We start from the raw sequence: 20,323 nt of genomic DNA, 5'->3' as shown, positions 1-20,323 counted from the left end.
CTTATTCCACTTCACAAGAAAAGAAGCAATATCCTTGCATTCCATATGCATTCTTGACCTTGTTGTAATATGCTTACCATTTATTCAAACCTAAGACATTACCACAGGTATTAATAATTTTAAAGCATAAATTAATTTTTATACTGTTTCAGTTGAAGATCAGAAAATGGACTTAACATGGAAGCTTTCCACCAATTATTAGAAGATTCAGTAGGTCCTAAAAGTCACCACAGTTATTATAGTGTTGCCAGAAACTTGCTCTTTGTAGGTTATTAGTTCTGACATCTGTCTAGATAAGCTTTCAAGTTCAACAATCAGAATTTTGTATTAAAACTGAAGAACAACATTCACCCCTCCTCAAATAAACCAATATATTTCAGCTTAGCAGCAGTGATTTAGGTCATCTCTAACAAAAAGCTTGCAGAAAAATAATCAGGAAGAGAAAATATGTTAACATTCACCGCACTAATTTTTCACTACGTTTTTCAGCAGTAAAGAGGAGTTTACGCTCTGAAGGAAAAGCTCAGAAACTGATAGAGGCCAAACTCATCTGCATAATGACTAGTATCACAACATAACTCTAAGAAAGAGCAATTTTAAGGTAGCTATGTTTCCTTTCACCTGCTGCTTGCTCTCCTCAGAAGGGGCCTAATGTAAATTTTGTATTATAAAAGTTCTATTTTCTTTTGAGCAGATTCCCAGCAACTCTGACAACATCCATCCAAATAAATAACTTCTATTGAGAGACATTCTAGGATTTTAACAACCAACATATTTAATTCCCCTAAATAAAACTTTATAGCATGAACAGTAACTAGTCTTGATTGTTAATATGTTGACTGTACGATTACAGTACAACTAAAACAAAATTCCCCCTCCAACTATGTAAAATATTTGCTTCAGACTTAAAAGCAAGGCCTCAGACGTCTGACTGAAACATGCGTTACAATTCTTATCTTGAGGGGGAGAAAATAATTTTAAAAAGAAATCATAAAAACGTCATCCATGTATTTGTTTCCTGTCTTGCCAATGACTGCAGGATTTGTGACAAAATTAAGTGCAACAGATTCCGCAGGTGAAGTCTGTAGCGTTGCAATAAAAGTCTGTAGCTATGCAAGACGAAAGCCTGCATTACAGTGTTATTCAAGGATGGACAGAACCTGTAAGGTCATCTGGTCCATTTCTCTGCCAGTCCTGGCTCCTTACCTCTTGCACATGTATTAGTGTCCTGACCAGGCTAGTTCTGAATGACCCCTGGTGTGGGTTTCCACCGACTCTGCTTGGCATACTATTCAGAAGGTAAACAGGTATATCTTGGGGGTTTTTGTGCTGCCATCTGCTCTGAATTTTCTCCCTTGGTTTCATTTCAGCTTACACGTTAATGCAGCCTATTATTTTATTCAAAATTATCTCCCTTTTAAGTATTTAGGCCCTTCAAAATGCTTGTAAGTTACCATTTCCCCTTCTTACCCAAAATGTTAATTTAGCCAAGCAAAACATATTTATTTCTCAAATCTTTTTTCAATCAATTAGTCCCTTCAGCCTTCTTAACATTTTGTTGCTCTTCTCTAAGCTTCCGTTAAGTTGCCCCACCTGTTGCAAAGGCTCTGAAAGTAAAACAGTACTCCAAATACACGATCTCATAGAAAAACTCATCTCCCACTTGTTCAATGCCTCTGTGGATGCAACCTAAACTCTTCCTGATTTTTACAAAGTCTATATATCATATTGCAAATTGGGGCCTGCTCTTCCTGTCAGAAGCATGCACAAATCCCTTTCATATGAAAGGGAGTTGGGTGCACACAACTGACAGGATTATCAGGCCCATGGTATCACTCCTATCCCTTTTTCAGCAGTACTGCTTTCCAGGTTATTCCCTCACAATGAATACCTGTTTTGGATTACTGTCCCTCAACTGTTTTAGCTTGCATTTTCCAAACTAAATCTCATTTGTATTTTCCAACAATGTGCCTAACTTCTTTAGATAACCTTTTCTTTTCTGCCCTGACTTGCGTTTAACTCTTCCCACTATCGCCTGCTAATGTCGCAAGTGTATTATTCACCTTCTTGTAAAGTTAATCAATCCAGACACTGAATATGCCTAAAATGGCTAAACTTGTATTACTACGTGCATATGTAAGCACTGATGTTACTCTTTTAGCACCTAAAACTGCTGTGACTCACCAAATTTATTCTTTATACTTTGTTCTATTTTTGTTTACGGTCCTTCAACCAATTTTTCATTCAGATGACTATTCATATACATAAATAATTTGTTAATGAGAGATTTTGGGATGTAATTGAATTTTAGAAAATATGTAAAATATTACTACAGCTACAACTTTCTCTTCATCCACTGGGGCCTTGAACCTGCAATCAGATCTGGCAAGCAAGCCAGTCCTGTACTTCTCCATACTCACTGATCTGTGTGCAGATGCTGTTGCAGTATCAGATCCTAATTTTAAACACTGAGCAAGACTAACAAAGAAAACTCTTTTAAAGTAATTTTGCTTGGAAAATTCCAGGCTGGTTATTATTGTTTCCCTAATATTTCTGCCATTATTTTACTAGGAACAGAATCCCTTAAATATATCTAGTTCTTCAGCTCATGCTTTTTTTTTTTTTTTCTCTTTTTCTTTTCCCCTCTTTTTTTTTTTTTTAAAGAAATCTACTATTACTCAATTTCTTAGTGGCATCTTGAAGATGAAATTACTTATAAATATCTTCAGATCCTTCAAGAACCCTCTCTATTTGTTGTCAATAACTATTTCACATGGTCCTGATTTTTAACTGCTCACACTTTTTCATCCTACTATATATGGAATTTCAGGAAATTCAGCATAATGGCTCGCCTTTATAATAACCTTATGCAACTTCTCACTTATGAGCTGACCTCTTTCCTCTCTACTTGACTTCCCCAATATTTACCACAGCAAATTCTTATTCACCTTTAACTAGTATTAGTTAATTTCTGCTGCGTTTACCAGAAGCTTACAATACACACCTCCTTCCTATTTTTCAGAAATTCTCTGCAGAACTGACACTTCAACTTATTTTACCTTACACTTAGTCCTTTCACATAATTTCTCTCAATGCGGATAAATACCTTTTTAAAGCAGACTGATTTTTAATTCAGTTAGGCATATTTCATTTGCACATGTAGTTTACAAGGTCTCTTACTCCCCAAGAATAGATGAAGACCCACAACAGAAATAAATGTATCACTTACGCTCACATGAAAACCAACAGAACCTTGTACTAACATATGAGGTCACATCAGCCCAATTCTTTGTAGGACTGTAACCTGATCAACCATTAACATAAAAAACAGGCTGTATTTCATGTTAACTTTCTTTTCACCTACTGTATGTTTACCAACTAACAAAAACGTAGAAGCATGCCCACATTACTGATGTTTACATTTATTACCCCATATTAAAATATATTCATTAACATTATAAAATAATCTTTAGAGGAGCATTTAGAAAATGCTTTACTAATTCACCTCAATTGAGATGAAACATCTAATTTGCACTACATCCAAGGGAATTACACTCTCTGATGCGGTAGAGACTTACAGAACTACATTAACAAGTACAGTCTATCAATGGTTATCGGCACTGTGGCTTTTGACTGCTCACTAAGAACCACAGTGCATAAATTACTTCACCTGTCAGACAGCTCAAAGCAACACAGGCACAAAGTTTGAATGGTTCAGACTTTCCCTATTACAAGTAACTTTTCCCAGTGCGAGAAAAGAGAGGGCAGTGCAAGGGAGAAGGGGTAGATAGGATTGCCTATCATGTATTCAAATATCACCTATCATAAAGCCTATAAGAATTATATCAGAAGTTTAAACAATTCACATCTTTAATGAAGCCTAACATACATTCCCAAGGACACCCAGCAAAATTCCACAACAGTCAAAATGAAAAAGGTATTTAAACAAAAAAGATCAACCTTACAACTGCCTAGAAAAACCATAACCTGATGATTGTTTTGCAAAACATTTGTTTTGATCAAGCCAACAGGACTACTGACGTCACACAAATAATTCAACTTTCTAAATTATTTACACAGTAATTTTAAGTCAAAATGACAGCATTATTAGAGATAGCCCAGCAAAACGAGCAAGTGGTCCACGTAGCTCGAGATCTTACCTCAGCAAACATGGTATGCCAGATGTTTCATAGAAAGAAGCAACTTTCATCACAAACCATCACGAATCCAAATCTGCAAATGTATTCATGTAGGTGCACACCACTGAATCCCTCCGAGTTCAACAGGGTCCCATCTGCCATGCAGATCCCTCACTTTACAGGACACATATGATTGGATAAAAATTTATGTAAAAGTTGATAGGCCTCAATTTGTTCGGCTTTGTTTGCAAAGTCATTACAATAGTGAGGCCAAGATTATAGTCATGCCTGAGACTCAAGAGGAACATTTTTTTTTCCAAGGGTAATTGCTCAGCAGGTCATTAAAATCTAGCCCTATAAGAAACCTCAGGTTATGTTCTTCAACACAAATAAACAAGACCCTTTTTACAAATTTATCATTACAGCATTTTTTTCTTTCCCTATAACCAAATCTCCCCGCTAAACCTTCTAGGTTAAAGCTAAATGAACGTTAACCTAACAGAGAGACATGTGTATATACAGTCTTACTACTGCACATGTAAGGAGGTGAACTCAGCTGAGAAACAGTTCACATCAAACTTTGATTATGTGAGAAGCAACAGTGAGTAAAGCAGTAATTTAGAAAAAAACAAAACAAAACTAAACAAAACCCAAAAAACAACCACTAAAAACCAATCCAACCCAAAACCAACAACCTTGACAGTTTATTTCAGAATGGCCTAAGTAAATCATAGAGATTATGATAAAACAGACATTTTTAAAGGTTCTTCCTCTTAACTGTTTATCAACTTTTCTTTCTAAATTCCAAATAAATAAAAAACGTTTCAATTATTTGTATGTAATCATTTATACATATTTTCAGCAACTGTATTTTAAATAACATCAATACCAGCATGCTTATAATAAAAATAACATTTTTTTTTGTCCGATTCTAAATTAAAAAGTAGTATCTTATTAAAAATTAATAGTCATTAGAAGGCTAAATTAACATTCATTCTGTTAACTGTCACAGCATATAAATGCTTTCAAAATACAGATAAAAAACACAAATGACAGACAACCTTCTACTGCAAAAAGTTAGGCCATTCAGACACTTACAAAATATGGAAATAAAAAGGAAAGGGTAAAAACCAAAGAACTATCATTTTGCAAATTATATGTAAAATCTAGTCAAGTAATAGACTACATGGTCCAACAGAAAACTCAAAAAGCAAAAAACTGCTTTCTATGATCCAACAAATCTTCAGCAACACTATCTCAATACTATGGGGGGGGTGGGGGGGGGAACACACATGACACACACCAACAAAACTAACAGAGAAGGACATCCTAAAGTGAGCTTCCACTTCATTCCTAGGCCTGCTAGCAATCATAAACTTTGCTAAAGCTATTAATAATGGTAATTTCTTTTCTTAGTCTGGATCTTAAAGCAATCACACGTCACCACCAAAAAAAGAAAAATTCAGTAACTACAGATATCTGACTAAGGTTTTCCAGACATCATTGTAACTCAATAACTGCTCCACTGTGCTATGAACTCTACAGCTTCAAGCTGGAAGTCAATCTAGGACAACCAATAGAAAGTGCACCTGTACAATTACTGCATTTCCTAATTCAGAAGGCCAAACTAGAGACAGATAAAGCTTGTGTGTACTCAGATCACCAAAACACAAGTCCAGAAGCCCATACATCTTTTGTACATATTGCACATCTATATTATCATTAATTGCAATGAAAAATATAATTTGTACAATTCAGAAACAGAAAATTACATTCCTTAACCAACGTACACAAAACTTTATTCTAAATGAAATATAATTGTCTCTATATAGCATCTAAAAACACTACATACGCAATAATTTTAAATTTTTTCACACAAAGAATAATCACCAGAAGTTAATAAAAAAGAATTTTTTTCTTAAGTCATCTAGTAACTGAACAGTACCACACAGTAATTTAAAACATTCAATATGAACTCCATGCTACATTAAAAAATAATCTGCATCACCTGTATCATTTCAAGGAATGTAATCTTATTTTTAAAAACTGCAGAAATCTACTATTTTTCAAGTAATAGAAAAAAAAATTTTGCTCTTTGTACTCTAAAATAAAAAATAATGTATGCTGCTAGTAATTGATAACAATATAATTTACCCAGTCTACCTTCCTGCAGATGCATTTTCATTCAGTGTCTGACCCCACTGAGCAATAAACAAGTTTACAAATATCAACACATTTCAGTGCTCCAAAAATTAAGCTAAGTTTCTGTAACTACAATAACACGAATCTCTTAGTAACAGTCCTTCAGTACCGTCGTTCTGAGACAATCAATAAAAATGGCTCTGACATATATTGTTTATATGTTTGGGATCCCCTCAAAGTTTAAGGCTTGCAGATGTATAATACAAATAAAATAACTATTAAAACAGAATTACCTTTAACTGATCACTGCACCAGACCAGTAAAGAATTACAAGTTCTTTCTGCTTTATTTTACAGCATTTTTAAAGAGTAGGGATATTTTTATTATTGCACACACTGAAAACCAAACATAATCCCACACTCAAAAATACTACTGCAACAGCTTGATAGCACTCACCGCAAGTAATACTGTTTTAAAGCGAAGGCAGCGTTAGAACAACTTCTGGGAAAGTTAAACTCCTCTACAATTTCTCCCCACTGATTCTTCTCTGATACCTGTCAAAAACAACACACAGGCCGAGATACACAACGTACACATAAACACGTCGTTGACAGCGAACATCACAAAAAAACCCACAAGCTGCCATGAAGCAAATAGATAAATATGTAAAAAGAAATAAACACGAATGTATATGGGATTTAGGACCATATATTTTACTGACAGTCGGTAGTATTTCCCCTTGGGGAATAATCCCGCTTCTCACCGGTATTTCGCTTTATTTATTTTTTAAGACACAGGTTATTTTTTTCGGGAGGGGGGAGGGGGGCGGCCGGGAGGGTTTGTATTGTTTTGGGGTTTGTTTGTTTTTGTTTTTACTGCCTGGACAATAACCAATCGGGAGTCCCTCTGTCGCCCCCTTTTAAATCCTAACGCGGTCCGTTAAAAACCCAAAGAAGTTTAAAATAATGCAGGGAAGTCTTGGCGGGGGCGCCCCCTGGGCTGCGGGGCGCGGGGGCGCCGTCCCGGGGGGTCCCCCCCAGACAGATCCACAGACAGAGAGAGGCCTTTCTTTTGAGGCCTACATTTCTGTCCCTAGCCTTGAAGCCTAAAGATGGCTATTTGATTACACACCGTCTTGGGTGCCCCTTTTGTTATTTTTCTCCGGGAAGGGCTCGGAGGGCAGCGCCCGGCCCCCCCCGGCTGCGAGGATCGTTTCCTAGCCCATGCTCCGTGCCGATTATCGATGTTAAACATGCCCGCTAATTTTGAGTTGCACTAAAACTGCACTCAGACTCTCTCCTCTCTGTCTCTCCCTCTGTGAGAGAGAGACACACACAGAGCTGCCACCACAAGCGAAAGAAACTGCCTCTCGCCGGCCGAAGCTCTCCGCTCCCCCCATGCCTGCTCCCGGGGAAGGGGGGCAGGGGCGAGGGGCTCCGGCGGAGGCGGGGGAGGCACGGGCGGGGTGCGCGCCGTACCCCCGGATCCCCCTTCATCGCTCCGCCGACAAGGCCAAGCCACCAACCTGCCTGTCTGCTCGCTTCCTTCTTCCACCCCCCACCTTCTCTAACCGGCTTTAAATAGGACGGTTCCCGGCCACCCCGGCTCCCCCCGCCGCCCCCGGGGGTCAGAGGAGACTTTTGGGAAGAGGTTAGTGGGAGGGAAACCCAAATTAAAACTTCCACTCACCTTCCCAAATCCGCCTAAAGTGGTGACTCTGGTGTAGAGAGCGTGAAGATCCAGCTCCTTCCCACCCACCACGGGGATCTTCTTAAAAGGAGACCTGCCAAAGGAGATACACACAAAACACCACAACTTGTCAGCTCTGCCCCCTCTTCTCCCCTCGCTGGGGCTGCCGTGTCCTTCAGGGAAGGGGCTGGAAGTTGGATCTGGTCGGTTTAAAAGCCTCCCCCCCTCCCGTTCCATCTCCCCATTTTCCTCACCCTCTGCTGTGGTGAAACTGCCGCAGCTCGTCCAGGAAAGCGAGTCCCTTTCTCCGCTGGTCTGCGTGGTTTTTACCCGTCGAATTTGCCATTTTTGTATTAAAAAAGGTTCTCGTAAAAAAAAAAATCCAATTTAAAAAAAAAAAAAAACGGCCGACAACAACAACAACAATCCCCGGCTCCTCCTTGTCTTTAAGAGACCCAGGTGCCCGTGCTCGGCCGGGGATCAGCCATGGAGAGGGGCTTGTTTAAAAAAAAGTTTAAAAGGAATAAGGGAGCCCAGAGAGTGTGGTAATTGCGAGTCCTGTCTCCACACAACACACAGGCAAAGAGACAGGGAGGGAGAGGGGCACCTCTCAGTAATTCCTCCTCCCGCTGCTGCTGCCTCTCTCAGCACCACAAACCCAACCGATCCAGCCTGCACATGAGACTCAACATGGTGCTGCTGGATCACACAATGAATTGGGTTACTGTTGTGGTGGGGTGGGGGGGGAGCCGGAGTGAGGTATTGACAGTGTGTGTGTGTTACAGCCGCGGCTCCATGCGATCTCCCTCTCCCTCGCTCGCTCCCTCGCTCGCTCTCTCACACACACACACTGTACAGCTACGGCAGCGGCGGCGGCGGCGGTGGCGGCGGCAGCGGGATTCACTTCTCTTCTCTCTCAGACAAAAAGATCTGAGGCCGCCGTGCTTCTGCCTGGACGAGAGCGCAACACAGCGGACCCCGGAGGCCGGTGCCGGTACTGCAGAAGGCAGCTCTAAAGGCAAAAGCCAGCACAGCCCCAGCAAGCAGTTCCTGGCGGGGAACAATAGGCTCCTCTCGCCGCTAAGGGCTCATCTGCAATGTGCCGCAAACTTCACACAAAGCCGGGCGGAAAGAGGCGAGGGAGAAGGAGAAGAGGGGAGGAAAAAAACGGCTACTACCGGTTGTTCCGGGGCTAGGGGCCGGGGAAAGGGCCCTCCCTCGCCAGGCTCGCACCGATCGGCCTCTCTCCGCTGGCTGACGGCGGGGGGGGGGGGAGGGCAGGAAAGGTGGATTTGGAAAGCGGGGCCGAATTTTTTAATTGGACTAAACCCAACGCCCTGAGTTCAAGGGGAGAGAAAACAACAACTGAAGGGGGCACTGGCGGATTTGGACTTTGGGAAAACTTTCCGCGTCCCCCGGCCTGAGGTGTTTCCAAGGGCAGGAAGTCGCCCCGGATAGCACGGCGGGGGGGCCGCTCGCCGAGCGGGGGGCCGCAGGAACCCCTCGTTTCGAGGCGTGAGGTGTTTAAAACTCCCCAAAGGAGAGCGCCGAGCGCTTTCCCAGGCGGGGGGGGGGGGGGGGGGGTCTGGAGAGGTTTGCCAGCAGGGGCCTGAGCTCTGGCTGGCTCCATACATTTTTTTTTTTCCCCCTTCTTTCTCTTGGAGATAGCACGGCCTGTAATCAAAGTGCTTGAGGACCGCTGTACTCAATCTAAGCCACCTATATATTTCTGTATATTGATAGAGCATACAGCATAACATTAAGGAGGAAGGTCTTGGCCCTCACCCTGGGAAGGCAGCAGCCCACAGTGGCACTGCAGGCCGCTTTCCCCTCTGCACGGTGTTTGTAAACACTTGTCTCCTGACGTGTTTTCCCCAACAGGGCAGCCCAGGAGAAGACCTGCACACCGACCACAGCGGGGCCCGCTGCCGCTTGGCGTAAACGGGAGTGGGAAAGGGCCCGTGCGCCTTGCGTCCAACCTTTGCTCCTCAGGTAAAGCAAGCGGTGATCCAGGTGGGCGTTTGTCCTTCCCTGGCAAGCAGAGCCGCAGGTGAGCGCTTGCTCCAGTTTACGAGACTCTGGAGGAGCATTTGCCCCTCGCAGCCAATACATTGAAATCCAAGGCCAGATCGGGCCTTTAGGTTTTTTTTAAGCAGAACTCATTAAAGTCAATAAGGAGCTGTGTTTTAAAATCAGTGGCACATTATGGCCCCAAGTGAGCACTTAAAGAAGGAAAACTATAATTCCTTTCTACTCCATGTACTAACTTACTTCAGAAAATAATTTTTTTTTTTCCAAAGAAGATTTTTTTTTTTTTTCCCTTTTGACTTGAGTGCTGTTTCAGCTTGAATATAGCCATAGAGACAGAGATACAGTAAGGTGCTTGGTAAGATTTGCCCTGGGCTCACACTTCGGGGGGGAGAAATCCTTCACTTTCAAATTAATACTCCCTATTGGAAGTCGCCCTCTCTGTGGATGGAGCGGTGGGGTGTGAATTTCAGCGTAAGAAAGGCATAGTGTCTATTCACTGTAGCATTAAGAGACACACACACACACACACACACACACCCACACACACACACACCCCAAATTAGACCTGCAGCAGCTCCTGGTCTGCAGCTCCTGTCTGTGACACTCCGAGTTTCTGCTATTTCAGCAACAGTATGCGTAAGGCTCCCAAAGCCAGGATAATATGAATGAGAGGGGTTTCAAACAAGCGATTGCGGGGCTAAATTGCTCTTTCAGACATAGGCAGCTAAACCTTCCTTCGCAGGAGGGCGGTGGTTTTTAATCATGCCTTAAAATTCCTTAAAAGCAGGGGGTCTCCCCCCCGCGGGGGGCGGTCGGCAGAGGTGAGTCACTTTCCTCGCCCGGGTGCTGCGTGGAAGGGGAGCGGGAGGCAGAGGGGAGGATAGGCAAATTGCGTAGCAGGGCTAGGTGGGTTTCCATGCTAAGCGCAGCAATTGCGCACGGTCCCTTACGTAACTGTCAGCTGGGGATTCCCTAGAGGGGGTCACTTTATTCAACCATTACACAGACCCCGGCCGCCGCTCCGGCGCGCCTGGGCTGCCGTTGCCGCCGCTACTGAGGCTGCGGCTGCAGCGAGCGCGGCGGCTCCTCACAAAATGGCGGCGCCCATGGAAGCGGCAGCCCCATTTTGTGCCCGGCAGAGCCTGTCAACAAAACGCCGACTTGGCCAAGGCTGAGGAACAGAAGGCGGCGGCTCGTTCGCGTTACAGAGAGCGGAGGGAGGAGAGCGAAGGATTTCACCGCCCTCCCGCCGCCGAGAGGAGACTTTCTATCAAGTGCGCGCGTTGGGGGAGGGAGAAGAGGGAGGTGAAGGGGGACGCGAGCAGCGAGCGAGTCAGAGGCTGCCTTATCCCAGCGCGGAGCTGCCGGAGCTGCGGCGCGGGGGAGGGGAGGAAGGCGAAGGCAGGCGGCCTTGGCGCTGCCCGCGCCGGCTCCGCCGCCCGCAGGGGCCCAGCTCGATGAGATCCGAGGGCTTCGGTGGCGGTGGGCTGGGGGAGCGGCCGGCGGCGGGGGGCCGGGCGGGCCGCGGCGGGCGCGGGAGGCCGGGGCTGCCCGGGGGAGAGGCGCTGCTCCCCGCTCTCGCCCTCCCGCGCAGCCCGGGCGGACGGAACCGTTCCCCTCGGATTCCGGCGAACCCGTAATGACTGACAGGACGATCTAGCGCCTTATGTAGCTAACTAGGTCACTGTCAGCACTTAATTACTGTTTGTTTCATTTTAGTGCGTGCCTTATGAATAAACCGGCTATTAGGCTGATGCTTCAAGTAACACTGTCCAGCACCAAGGTACAATATGTCTGTATTGGACTCTGCTCTTGTGATGCCAGCTTGATAATGATCACTGTTCTACATTAACGATGTCTTGGCTCTTATAGCTCGGTTCTTCAGCTTATAGCTGAAATAGTTGGAGATCCCCTGTGATGAGGTTGCGAAGCTGATGTTAGTGTTACACCACCGGTTTTGTTGGGTTTGTATTGACGGGGGCTCCCCTCTTCTTTGAGGTAGAGAAAGGGCTTGTGAATTAAGACTTTCTTCCTGATTTATCTGTCTTAATATGCATGCATTTTAATGGTATTAAATAAAGGTGACTACCTCTTTCTGGTGGAAGTGATAATTTTTAAATGTACCACAATTACCTTGATACTTCAGAATTATGAAATATCTCTTGTTGCATACTAAAGAGTCAAAGATTAAATGTAGTGAGAAAGGGAAAAAATCTTGCTATTTAGAAAAAAAATAATCCTTTTTTTGATATCTGTATGGTACCTGTCAGTGCAAATTTAATTCATTTAAATTGTAAAATAAAACCTGTACTATTATAAACGGCTTATAAAAGTTACTATATACAATTAATTTCAGTGTGTAAATGTTGTGTGTGGAATGAGCATTTTTGCAGACAGACAGTGCAGATCCAGTAACTGAATTGTCACTATTCAGTAGCGATTGGGTGGTTTGTTTGCTTGTTTGTGTGTGTGCGTGTATGTGCACACGTTGCTTAAGTATAATTCTGCTAAGTGAATCGTCTAATAGCTGTATTCTGTGCTGTAGTTTCAAACTTTTTCTTGAATCTTTAATATTACATTTTGTGCTTCTTACCTATCTGCCCAACTGCTGCTATCCAGAGAGCAGGCTGCAGTTGCTCTTGTCAGTGTGCCACTAACTCTGTGTTTGCTTTCTGGTGGGTGAAATATTCTTGCTCATTTCCATTTTCATTTCTGCTTGTGCTGCTCTTGAATTGTGGCAACATTACATTTTGATTAGAGTAACTAGTATCACTAGCTGAATGCTACTTACATTAAACAGTAAACTGTAAATCCTTAGAAACTGAAGTTAGTGTATTTTATTTGTGTGTATGTGCCTGTGTGTATATATGTGTTTTTAGAAAATACAGCCTATTAGATGGACTAGAGAAGACAGTAAAATCACTCTTATGACTGCAGACAGTAGCGTATAATGTAGGTGGAATCTGAAAATAAACATAAGAATTACAGGATGAGCACCTGGTAGAGGAGAAGGGGTTAGAAAGCCAGTGGTAAATTTTAGTGACATTCATCTCAACCATTTTTAATAAAAAATGTTAAAGCGTTGCCGTTAACTGCATACGTTAGGCTAAAGACTTCACTGTTTGCACAGCTTGCTGTGACACACGTACACTTCAACAAGGGGCATCTATTCAGCAAGGTATTAGTCCTACCCTTTCTCACTGAATAATATTTTAAAATTCTTTATTACATTTTAGTGTGCTAGCTTCTTTTAAAGATGCTGCTACTTTGAATAGATCGTAAATGGCTAGTCTTCAATGGTGCAGTATTAAATCATAAATTCAAGGTGTTATGCATGAAATTAAATGCTAAACAGTACAGCAAAGGTGGGAAAGCAGATGTACAATATTAAAGACCACTTCTGCACGCTTGTGCAGAATTTCCACTACCGTTAGTGGAACTTAACTACCCCAGCAGGCTTGGTTTAGATAATCTTTAAAAAAAAAAAAAATGCTTTTACGTTGAAAGGAGCCAACTTCCTAAGTTGTTTATTTAAATGACTTATGACACTTCCCTCCTAAATCTCTTAATGTGTTGTGCGCCTTCCTCATTTCAACTTATTTTTATGGTATTACTACTCAGGAAATAAAACAGATGGAAAAATGGGCTACACAAACACTGTTGTAAATACTCAAGTAAATTGATGAAACAATTTTTAAAATGTTTTCTGTAATTATTGTAATTTTCTAATACTTGCTGTTCTTCACAAAGGTCCACCTCTTGGAATCAATAAATTTTATGATCATCTAAACTCTAAATTAAAAACACTTCAAAGTTGAGGGCTTTTCAGTTGTGCAATGAAGTATGAAACATGAAGCAGGAAAACCCTAAATGCAACTGAAGGAGAAGTAAAAATAAATACGTAAATGCACTCCCACTTGATTTCAAAACTGCAGTGCTTTTGAAATCGTAATTCTTTTGTAGGTCCTGACTTATGTGTGCTGAACACTTGGGGTTGGCAAAACTTCAACAGTAAGTTTAGAAAGATTACCAAATTGATATCTTTTTCTTACAGGCGAAAAATATTTGCCGTGTTTCTTAAGTTATCATACCTGTATTGCAGATTAGGGCCTTAATGGCAGAAAATGTTTTGAGGTTCTACCAAGCATTGATCTGCAGTGCAGAAGTCACAAATGTCCTGACAGCAAACTGGTGCAAGTTTTTTAAAAAGAAAAAAACCATATTTGCACTTAGTAAAGTACCTGTTTCAAGCATTACTTTGTGATTACCTCTGTGTTTGTGTGATCTGGTGGGTGGCACGCTTCCCCTGCCACTATAGCTGTACATGTTCCCTGAAATAGCACTAGTGTGATTCATGTTTCTGGTTGGATGTGTGAAAGTTTGATTGAGATGCAAAACTGAGTGTTAAAAAGGAACCGCGCTCAGAAATACGGAAATGATGAGGTTAAATTTGGCTGCAACTTTAAGGGTTTTTGTACAGTAAGAATGATGGTATCACACAGGAGTGGGGAAGGTCTAGTTAACTTAAAGCAAAACCAAACCGAATAACTTAATAATGTTTGTTAGAAGTCTAAGTGGCGAAATGCTATACTAGTAGGAGAGTTCTCAGTGTTGCAGACCTGCCAGCAATATTTGCTTGTCACGTAGCACTGTCTCATCTTTATATTTTTACCAATTCAAATGGCAGTCAACGGTAGCTAAAAATATGTAGAAATTTCTCTGAGTAAGCGGTTACCTTAGTTAACTTTTATATAGGCATAAATGAAAAGGGAAGTAGTTTGTGCAACTGTGAATGTGTGGAACAGACAATACATGTGATAATTTATGCATTTCAATATAATACATGCTGCAAAACCTTTTCTGAAAACTCTAGTAGTAAATGAAAGAAATACTGGTTAAATAAGATCTAAACTAACTTACCTATTGAAATTGCCCAAGCAAATCAAATACTTAAAAGCAGTGAAAACACATGGATACCCACAGAAGCACTTTTGAAGGAGAAAACTTGTTGTTGTTTAATTATGATTCTCAGTCTCTCTGTTGGTAATCTGCTTATTATGGATTTGGTCTTATAGACTGCTGATAAATGCGCAGCATTGCATTGAATGCTGTTGTGTTGCCCAGATAAAAGGAAGTATCTCTATTTTCAGACTAACTGAAAGGAAAAAAAAAAAAATCTCAAACTTACTGCATTGGTCAAGCGCTGATGGGACACCTAACTGGAAAATCCCACTTAAAACATTGGACCTAAAATGTGTAACTACAGTAGTGTCTAACATAAGCAAGAAAAGCTAGTGAGAAACAGTTTTTGAGGTTGTTTACATATAAAGGGCTATCAAATGTAGTCAAGTATCAGTTCCTGTTGCAGTAACATGATAGCTTTTGGAGCTCTTAGGGGAATCTATGACTCTGTTAATCTCCAGATATAAAAGAGTTCATTAGGCTGAGCTGCTACTATTTCTGAATTTTGAACCTTAACGTAAGATCTGTCTCACCCAGAATCTTGTTGCAAACAGAGGATAACTGACGTTGCTTAGGAAAAAGTAGAAGAAATAGAGTGTATATGTGCTCCTGTATCTTCCATCAGTTCTTGACCTTGCGGCTTCCAGACCTACCAGCATCACTGCGTTTAAGAGCGACTGATGCACCGAGCTGGGGCAGCGTCTGGTTCTGAGCTGAGATGTACCTAATACTGTTCAGAGAAGAGTGAGCGCGGTCCCCTAACCCCTTACCAAGAGGCACAACTACCGCCTGTGGATATTTGGGGTTGCAGTGTTAAAACGTGTTACGCAAAGTAGTCTCGTTAGCCTTGTCCTTATCTAGTTTGTGTGCAGAGTGGGGACGCTGCAGGCCGGGGAAAGGTCTCTTCCCTCTGTGAGACTCCCTTGCACGTGTTGGAGAACAGTGCAGACGCTGGAAGAGTTCTTGCAGTCCTACTGAAGATGGAAAAAAGGGAGATGAAAGAAAATGGGGGCTCAAGCAAGGGAGTGAGGAAAACCTGATAATTTTGGGTGAGGAAACCCCCTCTGCAGGGGGCTTTCAGCAGCGTCACAGGCAACTTCTGCTTCAGATATATGTCTCCTTAGATGGAGTTACTGTACAGTTTGTTTCCATCTTTTGCTCATTCAGGAATATTTAGTACTGCAGCTATTCACACTTGATTTGTAAACTTTAGGCTTTCTTTATCGTTGTAAGTATTTTATTTCAGTTTCTTGAACACAAACTTCCAGTGACTTAAATCACGTGCTGCGCCGGGGACTGCTTGTAGTGAGTTCCCCAGCATAAATAGCAGTGCCCCAAGCTTACAGTACAGTCTCTCAGAATGAAACTTCTTCCTGTCTCATTTCATCCTTCATCAGGTTCCTCTAGTCTTAGTTTACAAAGTCAAAATGGATGGTTTTTTTTAATGCTACAAGTTTAGCTAGATTTATAAGACAATAAAAGTAAAGTAAGCCTGTCTGTGAATGAAACCCTTAGAATATTGCGTTTGATCTGTTACCTCTATTTTAATCAGTCTGGGCTCATTCTTCACTTTGCTTTAGGAACATGAAATAATGTCATAGTTTTTCCTTCGAGAGGTCGCCAAGCTATTACAGAGCCCCATGGCGTTCCTTTGGAATTAGTTGTGCTTAGCGCTTATGAAAATGGAGTTGTGTGTCCTTAATCCAGGTGTTTGTGTCATGTTTGCAGTACTATACAGAAATTACAGTACATATTTGATAGTACAAGTCTCCTCGTGCTGTTTAAGTATTGTGCTAAGGAATCCTCTCCTTTTGCCAAAATATACTAATTAAGCTTTCCAAGATGTTTTTTAATGATCTTTTTTTTTAAAGTTTGGGTAACTAGCTGCAGCCAAGTTCATATCAGGATCAATTTACTTATTTATAGAAGAAAATATGTAGACGTTTGACTTATTATTTTTTTTCATCTGCCAAAGAGTTCTTGACTTTAAAAGTCTAATAGTTTCTGTCTGCAACTGAACATTAAAATTATGCATAATTACATACAAACATAAACATATAAAATTAAGGTTGAAAAATTCAGTGCTCATTACGTAAGAGTTTTCCATCTGTGTGACATCATGCATGTGTGTTATGATAGTCCTTAATTATATGATTACTTTTTTTAAGGCATGATCCTTCAGTTTGAGATGGATACTGCTCACTGAATTAAAAAAAAGAGAGGTTATGCCTCTGTATCTGTATGATGTTTAAATGTTTATCTGAATACAGATTTTTTTTCTTGCAGGCTCTTCTAGAGTAATCATTAGGAGAGTATCTGAATGCTCATACTAATGAGTTCCCAAAATTCTGAGCTAGTGGCATTAGCATCACTATAATGCCGAGAAAACTAAGGCACGGAGGAATTCAATACAAGAATGGCTGCTAATTTGGGGTGTTCTTCATTTAATCAAAGCACAGTTTCAACGGATATAATTCACAGGTTACTTGAGAGTAGAGATAGTTCAGCAATAGGAGTGCTAGCCATAACTTCAGAGCCACGCTGAATTCAGCCATAGGCTTTTTCATGAACCTGTGTGTGCATGCTGTGGTCCTGTCTGCGTTATTAAGGCTTTCCTGGTGCAAGATGATTGTGATGCTCTGTTCTTTGAAGTCTTTACAGTGCTCAGAGGCTGAAGGCAAGAAGGCTGTATACATATTGTAGATATTGCTTGGTATTTCTGCATTGAGTTTCCAGAGGCTCGAATTTGGAACTCGGAAAACGAGAAACAGTTCGTTAGAGGCCACCAGTTCGATGCAAGAAACTTGCAGCTCTGTGTAAATCCCCGATAAAGACAGAAATAGAAATGGGGTGTACCCAACAGGATGCATTTGCTGTAGCCTCCCAGCATCACCCCTCCCTCCCTCCCTCCCTCCTCTCCCCCCCAGGCCTGCTGCTGGCTCCCTGCGCTGGCCTGGGTGCCAGAAGAGGGAGCACGGAGCCCAGCCCAGCCCCAGCCTTAACTGCAGTCCCCACTTCTGCCTCAGGTGGGGGTAACTCTGCCAGGACCAACCTGCGGCATTGCTGGTGCCACAGAATTTTCAGAAAACCTAGCTTCTAGCTCTTAATTTTTTTTTTTATTTATTTTTTTTCTGTGCATGTGCAGCTTGAGATTCAAAAGCTTGTTGCTTTGTCATGATGTTCAATAGGAAAACTGCCCAAAAGGCATATCCCTGATTCAAAGTCTGCTTGCCCACTAAATTTCAAATTCTCTCTTCAAAGTAAAGGCCTTTTCAAGTACGTTAAGAGGGCTTTTCCTGTACTTGAGTGAAAACAGGAGCTTTTTTCTCCCCTAGTTTCATACTTACATTCTTGTTGAAAATGTCTTTTGAAAACATAAACTTGAGGCAGACACCTGGCCTGGAAAAATTTATCCCAAGTAGTTTTTAAGTTCAGAAAAAACAGTATATCTTCAGTTGTTTCTTCTAAGGTCTCTTGGAACCTGAAGTCCTATTGAAATTCAATCCTGAAAACATATCCTAGTAGCTATTTGGCTCTATTTGCATTTATAGTCACTATATGCAATGTGATTGCAAAATACCTGTACGCTGGGCTCGAACAGAGGAAGTCAGCTCTCTGGTGATGTGCTCAGCTCATTCCAGCATAATGCTAATTACTCCACATAGCACTGCCCAATACAGAGCCAGTGTATGAAAGGAGGGTAGCAAGTCCTGTACTTGTAATCCAAGTAGTAAAAATACTCCTTACAGTGGTGATTTTGGTGCCGGCTTTCTCAAAGGGGCTTAGGGCTCCGAGCAGCTGAAGCAATTGCGTTGTGTTAGGTACATTAACCGCGCCTTCGGTAGTGTCTGAACTGTATCCCTTTGCTAGGCAGAACTGTGATCACCGCATTCAGCCTTAACTGTTGTTACAGCATCTCAGTCCAAGACTGGAACAGCTTGAGCAACTAACTGGATGTCCTGGGAGAATTCCCAAAGGATTACTTAGTTTGCTAATCTCTGCTCAAGGGCTTCTGGTGGCTTCATTGCTAACAAAGGCTTAGCCTAGTAAGCACTGCCTGCTATTTCTTTTTTTGTTTGTTTGTTTATTTGTTTAATTTTTAAGAAAGGACTGCCTGATGAATGGCTAGTGAGCATAATGTTAAGAGCTTTTTTGTCCTCACTGTGGTACTGCCGGCTTCAGTTAGGTGTGGGAACGATAGAAGAGCTTTACACAGCTGTTTGCTTTACTTGTCCTTACCCTGTCCACATCCCACTCTCACAAAATGTTTGGGACATGTCTTCTAGCAATATAATTAGAACACAGAGGGCTGCTCTATGGTCACATGCCTCTTACTTGGGGTGACCACAAAAAACTCCAAAACAAAACAAAAAAAACCCCTATGACTGAGGGAGAGGGCAGGCTTTCCAGTTCCTTTTATATGATCTTCATAAGCATGGTTACTATAGAATCGAGAGTTTTATGGCTTAAAGTTAATAATACTGTTCTATAAAAAAAAATCTTCATTAAATATTCCACTAGGTATTTGGATATTATACTGAACATTTGTTACAGCAAAGAGTCACCAAAGTCTGCTTTCTGGTGCTCTTGTGGTCCCAGAGAAGATGCAGAAAGGAAAACTTGTTTTTTGTTTGTTCCTGCTGGTTTCAATGGCAAGTTGCAGTTCCTGCGTATAGAAGTCAGTGAAGCTGACTTCTTCTGTATGCCTGCAAATGCTTCAGTGCCAGCTGGAGAGAAACCGTCAGTTTTCAAACAAATCGTTGAAGCAGCTTTAGTATTCTTCAACATCTTTTCATGGAAAGTGAGGGGATGTGATGTTTGCAAATTTTTGAAGGAAAAATTGGCAGGAATTTAGGCGGCCTTTTAGGTGGTCCAACAGATCTTCCCCTGCCTTGGTAGATGACAAAACTCCACCCCAAGCAATATGCTGTGCAGTCACTGGCCTTCTAAAAAGCTGTCCTGCACACTTCAAGACCACAGCCCTCCAGGTGTCTTGGAAATGAGTTGTCCTGCCTGATGAAGGAGTTTCTTTTAAGTTTCCCCTTTGTCCAGTGCCACAGCAGAGTGCTGCTCACTAGGTGTTAGGAACAAACTTAAAAATTAGCAAAAGCAAAGCCACCAATCACCGAATATATTTTGGGTGAATTTGCTATGGCCTTAGTAAACTTGCTGATCTCAAATAGGAGGTAGCAGTAAATATTAAAACGCACATCTTTGTAAAGGCAAATGAAGTTATGGGAAGTTTAACATTTGGAAAAGGGGTAGTGAGGAGGCAGGTGCGGGAGCCTGGGTGTGGCAGGAGGAGAGACCACTGCAGGCCGGCTATCTAGGGTGGCACATTTTGAGTGTAAACTGTCAAA

The 20,323-nt window shown here is 41.9% G+C and overlaps 2 protein-coding genes and 1 pseudogene across 19 annotated transcripts in view; 2 read left to right on the top strand and 1 right to left on the bottom strand.

Annotated features, from left to right (window-relative positions):
• Positions 1-8,869, bottom strand: part of ARID2 (AT-rich interaction domain 2) — a 109,472-nt gene extending 100,603 nt beyond the window's left edge. The window contains exons 1-3 of one of the 5 annotated variants that reach the window (XM_087765155.1): positions 8,225-8,869; positions 7,971-8,064; positions 6,738-6,835 (exon numbers count right to left, since the gene is read on the bottom strand). In XM_087765155.1, coding sequence (XP_087621281.1) covers positions 6,738-6,835; positions 7,971-8,064; positions 8,225-8,316 — 284 coding nt within the window. In that variant the 5' untranslated portion in view covers positions 8,317-8,869. The other 4 variants (XM_087765158.1, XM_087765156.1, XM_087765154.1 and 1 more) reach the window with 4 other exon arrangements.
• LOC148054545 (uncharacterized) overlaps positions 8,649-20,323 on the top strand; it is an 83,753-nt gene continuing 72,078 nt past the window's right edge. For 3 of the 14 annotated variants that reach the window (XM_087765161.1, XM_087765162.1, XM_087765160.1), the window contains exons 1-3: positions 8,649-9,105; positions 9,852-10,020; positions 11,721-11,784. In XM_087765161.1, coding sequence (XP_087621287.1) covers positions 8,649-9,105; positions 9,852-10,020; positions 11,721-11,784 — 690 coding nt within the window. The other 11 variants (XM_087765166.1, XM_087765165.1, XR_015706416.1 and 8 more) reach the window with 8 other exon arrangements.
• Positions 10,446-12,095, top strand: LOC148054546 (uncharacterized; annotated as a pseudogene).

This window comes from Nipponia nippon, unplaced genomic scaffold (assembly GCF_047370975.1).
Source record: "Nipponia nippon isolate SJK-2023a ecotype South Korea unplaced genomic scaffold, ASM4737097v1 scaffold_3, whole genome shotgun sequence".
In the NCBI taxonomy this organism is placed as follows: Eukaryota; Metazoa; Chordata; class Aves; order Pelecaniformes; family Threskiornithidae; genus Nipponia; species Nipponia nippon.
Note: the sequence above shows the minus strand (reverse complement) of the source record. Positions and strands in the feature narration are given on the sequence as shown.